The following is a 13,706-nucleotide window of genomic DNA, read 5'->3' as shown; positions in this document are numbered from 1 at the left end:
TATTTTTTTTTTACATTCAATATTTTAATAAAAATAATTTTTATTAAAAATAATATTTAAATAATATTAAGATCCCATACTAAATTCACACATTTTAATATTTCCTAAATCTTGAACAATCTTAATATTGTCTAGATAATAGTGATTATAATCACTTGTTGCAATAATTTGATCATTGGCTATATGACAAAGTTCTAACCAAGTTGGTGAATGTAATAGTTTAGAAATATAAGGATTTCCATTTCCAAAATCAACATCTCCTTGACTAATAATAAAAATATTTCCTTCAATTGGAATTTTATTTAGATTATATTTAATACTCTCAGAATTTTCATAGTATTCAAAAGCACAAAATTTCACATAACATTTATTTTTTTGTATACTTTTTTTTATTTCATTTCGCATTAATTTCAAAAAATTAAAATTTTTTAGTCTATATTGATTAATTGGTACACCATTATATTTTGTATTAACTCTACGAGGTAAAATTGTTTGATCTATATCATTTTTTTGATGACGAATAGTTTTCAAATGAGTAGACCAACTTTTGTAACCAATTGTTAAATTACATTTATCACAAGTTTTAGCAGGATATTTTTTTTTATTTAATACATCCATTTTATTATTGATATCAATTTCTTTAATTAAAGTTTCAATTTTATTTAATCCATCCATTCTTTATTATATTCTTTATTATTTTTTTACATTCATTTTTCAATAAATATAATTTTTATTTAAAATTATATTTAAATAATAGAAGGAGGTTTATATAGATATCACTTCCTTTAACTTAGGTCATATTATTAAAATATTGTGTCTTGTAACTCTTCGTTATAAAAACTCCCTATAATCTTTTTATTGTTTAAATCTATAATTTTATAGGTAATAGGAATTGTATTTAAAATTTCATTAACTATAAATATTTCTTCTGTCCAATTTTTACTATATTTATTACCAAATGTTTTTTTAAAAGCTGGTATTCTTACTCTATCACCTACACTAAATTTAATTTTTGGTTTAGGTTTGTTTTTTGTAGAATATAATTTGTGAAAAACATCTTCTTCGTTAGATTTATTTACTTCACAAGGTCTCATACCAATAGATCGATGTATGTCTTCGAAATTATATTTATCTATTAAGGTTTGTAAACTTTTAATCCATTTTTTAGAATTTGTAAATTCAAAATGTAATCTCATTTTATTGTTTAATGTTCTGTTAAATCTTTCAATAATTGACGATTTTTCTTCATTTTGGGTGTGATACATTTCAATTCCATATTCTTGCAAAACTTTTTTAAAATGTTTATTTTCAAATTCCAAACCTTTATCTGTGTGAAGTTTTTTTGGTGCATTATGATTTTGTGATATAGCTTGTTTTATTATTTTTTCAAATGCTTCTGAAACATTAATTCCATCTTTCTTTTTGAGTTCTAAAGCCCAAGAAAATTTTGAAAATGTATCTATAACAGTTAATATATAAGAATAACCCTCATTTTCATCAGAATAATTTCTCATTATAACTAAATCAGCAGCCCATAAATCATCAATACCTTTAGTAATTATTCTTCGTTTAGGAAATTTTTTTCTAACTGGTTTATGAAGTTCTTTAGCTAATATCATTTTATCTGTATCATTTAATTTTTTATTGGAAATATTATGTCCAATTGTAGGATTTTTTATAAATTTACTTTTATTTGTGTTACAGTTGAAACATTTTGATGAAATTCTCCATCTACCATTAACTGTTTGAATTTTAGTTGCATTAATATTTTTTGTTTGAATTTTACATTTAAGACAATATATAGTTTCGTTCATTTTTTATATTTATATTGAAAAAAATTTTTTAAATAGAAAACTTTTAAAAAAATTATTGAAAATAAAAAAATTTATATTTTCTAATATAAATAAGAAATGGAAATGGAAAACTTTAAAGATGCTTTAAATAAAATGAACAATGGATATACATTTATAAAATTTAATGATTTGGAACAAGGAAAACCATACACAGTAAATAAGTTCATAAAGATTGATACAAAGTTTGGAAAAAGAGTAAGTGTTGTATTAAACGATGAATATATGTTAAATTTACCAGAAAGATATAAGAATGAATTTACAGAAAACAAAATAACATGGTATAATACATGTTCGGAAACAAAATTGAATCTTATTTATAATTGTGAAAAAATTTTAAAGAATGGGAAAACAAGACATGATTTTAATTTTAAATAAAAAATAAATTTACTTTTATAAATGGTATTTATAAAAGTTAAAAAGGGTTGTATTCATTTAAACAAACCTATTCACAATAATGATAGTGATCATTTTTTAGGTCTCTATTCATTAGTTTTGAAAGGCAACAATTTTATTAATATTGAATCAGAGTGTTGTATAACAATTAAACAGAATATAATACATATAAAAACAGGTAGATATAGTATTGAACAATTGAAAAAAGAAATAGAACCACTTATTATATCATTCTCTGATGAAACTAATAGAATTACAATTAAATCTCCTTGTTATTATAATTTAGATGAAAAATTAAAAAAATATTTAGGTTTCGAAAACAGTGAATTTGATTTTTCAATGGTTAGTAGTAAACCAATAATTTATCATCCTAATTCTAATGAAAATTATATAAATATAGAACAAGATTGTAGATTTAGATTAGGTAGAAATGGTGAAATACCAATGGACACAATTTTTAAAGGAATATACACAATAAATGAAATTGAAAATTTATTGAATTGTTACGATTTTCCTAAAATAACTCTTGAACTAATTGATGGTTTTATAAATATTTCAGCCTCAATCGGTCTATGTTTTGATGAATATTTGTCAAAATGTTTAGGTATTGATTATATTGGAGATTTTATAACAGAAGCAAACCCTATAAATAAAAGATGGCCTGCTTCATTCGAAGTAGAACCAGATATTTTTTATAAAATAATAGGTACAAAGAAAGTAATGATTTATACACAAGGTTTTATAAAAAATATTAAAGGTATTATTTCTACTAAAAATAGTAAAACTGAATTAAAAGGAAATTATTCAATTGAGCATTTAAATATCTTATTCAATTCGATTATGAAGTTGGAAAATAATGATAACTATATTAAAATAACAACAAAAGATTATTTTTCATTTGATAAAGATTTAAATTTAAGTTTAGGAGGGATTGATACAATATATACACATTATGGAGAAAATTCATCATTAAATAATAACAACAAAATATTAGAAGTACATTGTAATATAATTGAAGAATCTATTACACATGATATTGATGAGCTATCTCATTATGATGAAGTTTTATTTTTATTTCAATATAATTCTAATAGTGCTTTGATTAAACCTCATAAAATGATATATAGACCAGTGAGTAAAAATCGGTTTCAAAAAATAGAAATTTATATTTTAGATTTGAAAGGTAATATTGTTAATTTTGATGAAGAATTTATTGGTGTTCTTGATCTAATCAAAAAATAAATATGAAAAGTTGCACTCGGAATTCCGAGGGCAACTTTTTTTTCAAGATAAAATATCTTGAAAAATTAAAGTATGGAACGATTTTTTTTTAAAAACTTTCATCAACTATTCCTCTTTCAATATCAAACGTATACACTGCACTAGAAATTAAACAAACATAACAAATTGTGTTCTCAGGTAAATTTTTACTGAAATCTACGTTTAAAATTAGTGTACAGTTGGTGACCGCAATTTGACTTTGATGTCTACTCATGTTAACAACAAAAAATGGTCTCTTTTTAAACATTTGTTTATCTAAATACATTAATGGATTTTCTTCATGTGATTTATAATAGATTTTTTTATAACTCATATGATCTTCATATGCTTGACAAAATTTCATATCATTAAAATCAAGATTTTGCAATTCATTAGGATATTTTTTTCCATTAACTTTAAAAGAACGTCATGTCTTCATTAAACGGTTTTCCGTTCTGGATTCCATAATCGTGTGATATTAACTTGAGTATATTAGGTATGTCGTATGTCAGATATTCAATTTATTACCAGTAAACGCGGTCGTTCATTAATTTTGTATTAAATGTATAAATATTATTTTGAACGTACATTGATTCAAACTCTAGTGAAAAGAAGTGGTGTTGTTGTGTTAAGATATATTTTTATAAAAATATTAGAACCTCCAATTATAATATCATAAAGTAATGAAGATCGTAAACATATAATGCGAACTATTGAACTCTGACCTCTGTCCATGAAGCTATTGAGCATCTTAATATAAAAACAATCTAAGACGAATATTTTGTTTTAACAAAAAATTTAATAGATAATTTAATAATTTAATCATGGAAATCAAATTGAAGAGCTTTTTGTCAAGCTGAAATTGTTTATCTTGATGGAACATTTGAGTGCTAATTTTTTTTACCAATTCTTGACTTTCCATAATTATTTAAACGGTCATTATATTCCTTTAATATTTTGTTTGTTGAAAGATAAAAAGGAATTAACTTATAAGCAATGTTTTCAAACAATAAATGAACTAGCTATGTAATGAAGTTGGTAGTGAATTCAAACCAAATAAAAATAATAAAATTGTAACTGATTTTGAAAAAGGATTGAGAAATGCTTGCATGTTATAATGACCCGGGATTAAATTAGATAATTGTCGTTTTTATTTATCGCAGGCATGGTGGCGTGCAATTCAAAGATTTGGGCTCGCGACGGACTGTAAAAATGACGAATCAGAAATTAGTAAATGGCTACATTACTATTTTGGATTGGTATTTTTAAACCCAGGTGTTGAAAAAATTCGCGTGAGTGCTAAACTAGATTTGTTCCCAATTATTATAATTTATAATTATATTGTAAGTAAAAATATTATGTTTGTAAAGTGTTCATGGTGGGGGGGGGGGCTAACGATTAGCGACCATCTACAGGGGCATTGCCTCGGCTGCTCAAGCGGCACTGCCACTACTCGGAAATGGTTTGATCGATTTTAATGACATTTGTATATTTGGTTATGTTGAAAATATTTTGACTCTTTTTGAGCTGTTTACGGACATTGTCAGTTTTCAATTTTTTTAGTTTTTTTTTCTATAAATATCAATAAATTTTTATTTGTTGGGTAAAAAAGCGTGAAAATTTAATATAAGGCTCCTGATATGTCGTTCTAATAGCAGTTGAAAAATATTAAAAATACATAGGCACAATTTTTTTTTATAAGCATTTAAAGTTCAAATTTCGACAACATTTATCAAATTTATAATTTATTAATTATTTTGTAGTTAAAAATTTATAAATTTTTAACTTTTATGGCTAAGGATTGAAAATTTAAAACAAGGCTCCACGTAAATAGGTTATATATAAATTACTTTATTCACAATAATATCATCAAATATACTTGGTAAAATCATAGGCTGACTGACCGTTTTCGCTCAGAATCGTTTTTCTTATACAATGATATTATATCATTGAATTCAAATTTAACACCATCCATTACAGTGACCCACTTGTAACCTACCGTACAGTAGAGCGACATCCACTTATCCACCTTTTTAATGTTATAATTTATGTTGGGTTTGGGATTAATCATTTATGTTATTATCATTTAACAATCATTGAAGGAGTTTTAAGTGGCTGAAAAGTATTGCTGAAAAATCTATCTTTTTTAGTTTATATAAAATGCTACATTTATCACTTTCGACGTTCTGTCCCAACAAGTTCCGCATCTAGTGAAAGAACATGCAATGCGTCGAATAACTACTCATACAATGTCAACTTATGTTAACTGGTACTTACCCACATACCAAATCGATTCTCTAAGTTCACCTATTATAGCTATTGAAAGATGTTTATCGAATGTACTAAATAAAGTAGTCATCATGATTATCAAAACGCATAAGGCATTTATTATCTCATACATTAAACATTAGGTATATAATATGCGTCGCATCCACATAGTGAAGTTTGACAAAAATACATTATAAAATGGACAATACCTATATTGTATAATGTATACTTTGTGTAATTGTTATAAAACAAATATTTTATGTTATTTAGCAATAAATTATATTATATGATAATAAACTATACTTTTCTATATTGTTTTATAAAATGGTCATGGTGGTCTTGGAACATAATACCATTATGAATACTTACTATTATACAACTATGAAGTATGTATTCATAATCAATATTCAATGATAATAATATCATGCATGTAACGCATTTCTTAATTTAACATTACCTCCTTGGCCTTAATCCTAATATGAAATTATTTTATTTTATCAAAATGATCTTCGTAACACAACAAATGTGTTTTATTTATTAATTATTTTGTTAATAATAATTAATAACAGACTTCTCTAAAGAATCCGATCCAGCAAATCATGCTGTTCTCGTCAAGATTCAGACTAATAATTATTTGGCTTTGGTGAACCCCTAATCCCTATATATTATACTCCTGGATCAGATTTTAGTTTTCAAATAGGCAACAGCTGCTGTGGAGTTAAATCATAAATCAATGTACCTATGTATCTGGAGTTCGCTAAGGTGCAGTTTTATCATCCCTTCTGTTTCCATTGTAAATAGTGTATACAATATTCAGTATCGAGACACGGAAAAATACTAGTTTTCGCTTATGATATTATAAAGCAATACATATGAACATACAATCTAAAATCTTAATTGTGTAAGATCGCAGGTAGATCTGTTGGTTAGTTGAAGGGAAAGAGTCCTGGAGAAGGCTAGTTAATCAAAATGCCAGATAATGACTTTCACGCTAAAAGTTCGGTATACTAAATTCATGTGCATAGTGAATGGGATTCATAGGCTCAACTAAGGTTAAAATTCTGGGGGACTACAGCCCACCTAACAAAACTATACATTTAAAATAACCCAAAGGGGGCTTACATCTAAATAAATTAGGTTTATTTTTGGGGAGGTCAAATCGTGTCATTCGTAATCTTGAATATGGGTCATTTTTACGGGAATAGCGATTTCTTGCAATCGTCAAATGAGTTAAATGAGCTGCTACAAAGAAAATTCTTGCAACTAATATTGCAATTGAATACCTACACGATATATCGTTTTCAAGAACTATGTCGTAATATTATTAATATTTTTTGTATTCACATGTTGAACGGCTGTGCATAATTCAACAGTATTTCTTAGTCGACTGCCAAGCGGTAAAAGTCGTTCATACAGTCATACACTCATACCTACTGGATAAAAACACATTATTAATAATAATTACCAGATTTGTGTCAACATAAAATAATTTACACCGTAATTTACAAGAATAAATTATAATGTAATAGACACTTGGTTATATTGGTATTTATTTGACGTAACCACATAACATTTATAATATTAAAAAGTGTGAAACGTGTATTTAATAATACTGTACCTAGTGTACCTATATATTATAGTTAATCAGATGCTTTTATCGTGTACTCCGTAATAATATAAAACAAAAAATGGTCGTATAGCCAATAGGTATAATGCATTTAGGTAGGTATATGAATTAATTAGTTCAAGTAAATGTGATATAAGTTGCTTTAAATCATTAAGAAAAAAACAATCAACGACAAATGGCGTTATCTACGAGATGCACTTTAAAAAGGCTTTATTATACTATCTATGATACAGGTGCCAAAAATAAGCAACATAATTTCATATACATATTATTAGACATTATTCAAAGTATTCTCAATCAATATACTGGTCAGGACTGCAACCACCAGTCTTTGAACTTGATTCAAGTTTCTGTAAAAAAAAATACGGCAGCAATGTTTGTGTAATACAATAAATTAATTTATTTTATTGAATAAAGATTAATTACATATTACGTAAAAAAAAAACCCTTTACTCAAACGCCAATATCGTTGCAGTGTTCATATTATGCAAAACGATTTTGATATCATTATTTATTTATTTTTAAGTACAAGTATTACGGACAACCGACACGCGTCACAACGACAACGTCACGACTATACTTATATATTATATACTTGATTTACGCTTAACGAAAATACGAAATAATAATAATAAATTAGTCAAACGATTATTATTATTATTATATTAATCGAAAATACAATTAATAATAATAAATTCAGTTACAAATAATATTATTTTATGTTACCGTCGCTACAGAGCGCGACTAAAAAAATGCAGTATACCTTATTACATTATAGAAAAAACTTAGGTTTATACATTAAAATATATCTATTCATAAATGCTATCTGCACCCACAAATATATTATTTAATATATATTTGTAATTCCGATGTAGTCAGATATTGTATTACAATAGCTCTTGGCTAAACGTTACAGGTTTAATATGGTAGGTACATTAGTTAAATATAATATATTTGACTTTTCCATATTATATCATATTTAATCAATGTGCTGTACCTATATGTGATTGGTGTCCGTCCAGACGGACGAACGTTGTTGTAACGAGGTATATAAATATATATAACATAACAAAAAATTAAAATAATGAGACTAGACAAATCGTAAAAAATTGAGATAAAATTATCGCCATCGATAAATAATAATATAAATATATATTATATATATATATATTGTGGGAGTAGAAAGAGTGAATAATAATTATCATAAAACAGACATCAGAGATGACCAAGTTATGGTTTTACACGAGAGCACATATAAAATATTGTAATATTTACCCGGTTTTATAACTATATAATATATAATATTAACTACACACGCGTATTATATTATAAATATTATATAAATACTATGAAATAATATTCTTGTTTTTTTCCAATAAATATTTACAATATTATATAATATTCGACTTGATTCTTCAATCGTAAACTTACGTCTAAGAAAAAAAAATGATCACTGAATTAGATTGTCATCGAATTATTGTGTTACATCTTACATATAATGTGTATTTCGAATTATACGACAGAAACGATTATGTGTCGAACCGCGTTGTGGAAGACATATAAATATATTATAATACTATTTTATACAAATGAAATCGGGGTAAAACAAACGTTCTCGTCTCGACAAGAATATTATTATAATAAGGTTTTAAAACTTTTGTACTCTGTATATTATATAATGTTAAAATTAAACTGGTAACATGCGGTGTATAAAAAAAAACAATGGATAACTATGATAATGGTAATTAAAAAAAATAACATTTGGAAAACTACACCCTCCTGACATACTTATACAGTGACGACAAGATTGATTGAAAAACGGAGTGTGCTTTAACACGCGACTATAAACCTGCAGAATAAAATGTTTTGACTTGATAGTACTATCGAGTGTGTAACATTAATTTGAAGTATATATATATTATATAATACAAACATGTTTCACAATAATTTTTATACTTACAAAAAAACATCAATATAAAGTAAGAGCAATCGTTCGCCGCAGCAAACAAAGTATTACCCCACTGGTCTGCATTAAAAACCGAAATAAACTATATAAAAACGAATCGAAACGATTGAACGAAATGTCGAACTCGTTCGATAAAATAGGCTATACATATATTATGATGGTGATAAATAAGCGTTTATAAGATATACATTAATTTCAAATATTCGTTCTAAACGATATCCAATAAAAATAGTAATAATATATCATTCAAAATATACATAAAAATAATAATTTAAAAAAAAAAAAACATTTTCGTTTTATTTTAATATATATATATATAGTTAAGGTAAATTATAATTGTTAGGAATGTTGTTGATTTTGATGATAGGACATGATAAAGTGAGCCGGATGAGAGCGAAAACATATAGTATAGAAGACTATACTATCCTCTCAAACGGTTTATTACCAAACCGTCATCGTCCCCGTATCTGACGGCGATATTGAAATAACAAGTATGCATAAGTTATGTACAAAAACAGAAACGAAAAAAAAAACAATTCGGAAGGAGCGACATTATAAAATTCCGGTGTCGCGAGAATCACGTCGGCGGCGGTCCGTTTATGTAGCGGAGACCGAGGGCGAACGACCATTTGTAGTTGTTCTGGAGGTCACAGCACTGAGGTTCCAGCCAGTCGACCGACCACAGGATCATGACGATCAAGTAGAACGTGCCGGCGATCCAGCTCATGCGCCTGAAACGTGCGTTGTTGACAGGCGTTTCCGAGATAGGTTCCTCCGCCGCTAGGTCCGCGTCGACACTGCAAAGGACAAAACACAAGAGTACATTAGTATGACGTCGGAAAACTCGTATGATGGCAATGTGACATATAACGGTTTGTACTGCAGCCGAGTAACACGTATAGAATTAGTTTATCTCGCCGCAGTGGCTCCGAAATCTCACAAGAAAACCGCCAAGCCAACGACCATTATGGGTAGCCAAGCAGATGTTGACTTGGTGGAGCTGTAGGCTTTTTATTTCTGGAGATTTTACCCGGTGCAGTTCACTGTATTTCCTACTGTCAGTTAGTCATGGTGTAGCCTGCTTATATAGGACAGGACCCTGCGAGTGTCTGGATTTAAAATGGTTCGTTACATAATATATACTATAATATGGTAGTACACAGTACATATTTGACTGTAGAATCAAACTCACTTTTTACTTAGTTAATTTCTACATTTTCAGGGTATTTGTGGTGAACTAGGTACATATAATTTTAAATACGGGTATTGTGATTGTTTTAAAACATCTGTTCTTCAAAACACTGTTTTGTAGATTTAAAAAACTATAAGCTCCTAATAAAATAGTCATAATATATTAAATATATTATACAGTGAAACTTCCGTTTAACGAAATATTTTTGAGAACCAAACCAAAGTAGAACCAAATTTATTCAATTTTATTTAACAAAATTTTCTATAATACGAATTTTTTATGCCCCACGAGACTCCGTAATATGAAAGTTTCACTGTATTATACAAACAACGACTTAACCACATGCATATAAGTATATAAAATACGTATTACAGGCATAGAGGAACCATAGATCCAAATTAATCATTGATATATTAAAAAAGTCTATAAGTATTTCTTTAGGAAATATGCGAATAATATAATTAACGATAAACACATGCTATTTAACGGAAAATGTTACCGAATGACGTAATATATTATCACGTTCGCTGATTATACACAGCACTATTTTGTTAAAGTTAAAAAATTATAATTAATAATGATAATAATGCATTCTAAAGGGCATACGATTTATGATTTTAAAACGTGTAGTTTCATATAATGAGAATATAGTATGGTAAATCTAATCGTCATGCATAATATTATACATTATAGCCTACTGCAACAGCTGCGCTTAATTGATAATTTTTCGGCATGCAGTGAGAGAGCATAAAAAATGAAAATAAATAATTTAACGCAATCCGCCTAAGTACTCGAAATACGATATTATGAAAACGTGGCAAACCAACACAAAGTCGGCTCCGGTCTGGGTAAATATTATTTAGGAACAATAAAAACAAACGCCATTTCGGAAACTTGGCGCACAAGATACGTCCTCACCTAACCTATACGTCATTTGTTTAATTATTAAACTCAGGTTATAAATTCAAGGCTACAAATGTAAAGCATTCGCGTTTTTTCTATTGTTGCTACCTTTTAGATGGAATTAAGTTCGATCAATATGTATTTTACATTACTATATTAATTTATATATATACACTGCACATACTAATATATATTTTTGCGTATTTCAATAGTTTTTTTGCATTAAATTCGGAATCCTGGACTAAATATGAATAGAAACGGATTTACTCGTAGTCCCGAGTGTAAAAACAATTATTGTGGTATCGTAACCAACCTACTATAAATTGTCGTACAGCGTTGTGTTTGACTAGTACTATCACTACCACCTACAATTAAAAGCAATGATTAATATGAGAGAAAACATTTTGTCGTACGAAGAAGAGTCTTTATCGCCCGAAAACAGATTACATTTTGGTCCAAAAAAATGTTGACGGTTTTATTTGACAAATTTAAAAATCACTAAAATCAACAGTGTAAATGTGCATTAGAAAATAATTCTTCTGTATATTAAACTCTACGTAATAGAAGTTATGAGTATATTAATATAATATATATATGATAATATAATGTAGGTTAATGTTGATAGTTAGAGCGATTAGATTAGGATTATTAGCGCATATTCCAGGCCTTTTAAAAATAGAGTCATCAATAAAGTTTATTCGGGATAGTTGCGATAATTATATTCTTCTCTTTTGGTTTCAGCCAATTAAGACCATATGCATTTTCATAATGTGTAATAATAAAATAAGATAAATAGTAAATAGTTAATTAGTTTAATAATAATAATTTTGATTGTTTGTTTCATGGTGTTTAGAATAAAAAAATAAGTACATATAGTTAGAAAAAAAAATTAATTTAATTTAATTTTTTAATTTTTTTAATTCTACTTAGCTCTAGCTTAGTCAATTTTGGGTTTAGGACACAAGTTGATACATCAAAATGGCTTGAAAAAAATCGATAAACCAGAATATGATATTTAAATTACAGGTTGCCGTTTAAAAAAATGTAAGTTTTATTGTGCATGCACAAGATACACGAGTTAAAAACATTGTAAGTCATAGAAATTTACGATCCATTAGTCTAGTTTAATGTCCCGCAAACAAAATTGAAAAATATTTACATGGTAATGAGTGGTAAAGTGGCTCCTGTTTTTGGGATACACGGTATAGTATATTAACGATAGTGCCGAAACGATAAAAATGTGTGATATAACAACACGCTGTAGGTACATAATAAATATAATATTATTTTCTTACATGTAAACGGTTTCACGGTCATTCGAATCGACGAATTTTGAGGTTGACAAGTATAAGTCGAAACGTTGACGTGGGAAAAAGACACGACTATAACTACTAAAGATATAAAATTAATTACGATTGTAGTTGGTAGGATTTACAAAGCAAAACGACAAGAAAAATTATGATCACACGATTAGACCTAACTTACTAGCCAGTACTGGAGTGTTTAAAATATTCCTGTTCTCCTAATCTCCTTTAGTTTTTCTCAATTATTAAGAAAAATAACGAGATATTACTACTTTTGACCGATTCCAAAATAAATCATTAGAAATTTGATACCAGAAACTGCCTTCAATATGAAGATCATCGAATCAAATATTTTGCTACTAAACGTGACATTAGGCGAAAAAAAGATGAGCCAATACTCAGATTCTATATAAAAATGCTGTAGATACTAGATATTGACAAAGATATAACGTGATGAGGTAGATAGGTATACCTACTTATTAAATAAAAAAAAAAAACAGTGGTAGCAGATAATATAATATTGAATCACTACAAAGGATATATCCAATTTTGACATATGGTTAACAAAGTTCAACATTTCCGGAGAGGAGATCGTAAATGGAAGGAATGAGTGGGTAAAGACGGTGACTCTTAGCTTTTATAAAATCGTCTCATATAAACTAATACGTAATCATTTGTATAATATATTAGAATTTAGGTATATAAAAATCGAATTTAGGACGAGTAGTTTATGAATTAAAACTATTTTAAGTTTAGACAAGCGTAGTAGTGGACAAACATTTTGAGGGGTAACCCCGTACCACTTCCACTCCGCCAATCGTAACTTTAAATACTTATAAGTTATAACTAATAAACTACTCCCCATAAATTTGATTTTTATGAATCAAAATACTTTAAAAAATATTCTGCTTTGGAATATGAAATTATAACTCTATGTTGT

General features: G+C 27.4%; 1 protein-coding gene across 4 annotated transcripts in view; it reads right to left on the bottom strand.

The window, feature by feature from the left end:
• Window positions 1–7,775: 7,775 nt before the first annotated feature.
• The window catches only part of LOC132949427 (klarsicht protein), a 171,089-nt gene continuing 165,158 nt past the window's right edge, over window positions 7,776–13,706 (bottom strand). For 3 of the 4 annotated variants that reach the window (XM_061020310.1, XM_061020309.1, XM_061020308.1), the window contains exon 22: window positions 7,776–10,164. In XM_061020310.1, the coding sequence (XP_060876293.1) occupies window positions 9,945–10,164 (220 nt within the window). In that variant the 3' untranslated portion in view covers window positions 7,776–9,944. The remainder of the gene's footprint in view (window positions 10,165–13,706) is intronic. The other variant, XR_009665105.1, reaches the window with a different exon arrangement.

The sequence above is a fragment of the Metopolophium dirhodum genome, chromosome 7, assembly GCF_019925205.1.
Source record: "Metopolophium dirhodum isolate CAU chromosome 7, ASM1992520v1, whole genome shotgun sequence".
NCBI classification, from domain to species: domain Eukaryota; kingdom Metazoa; phylum Arthropoda; class Insecta; order Hemiptera; family Aphididae; genus Metopolophium; species Metopolophium dirhodum.
The sequence above is the reverse complement of the archived record's forward strand: the minus strand, read 5'-3'. Positions and strand labels throughout refer to the sequence as shown.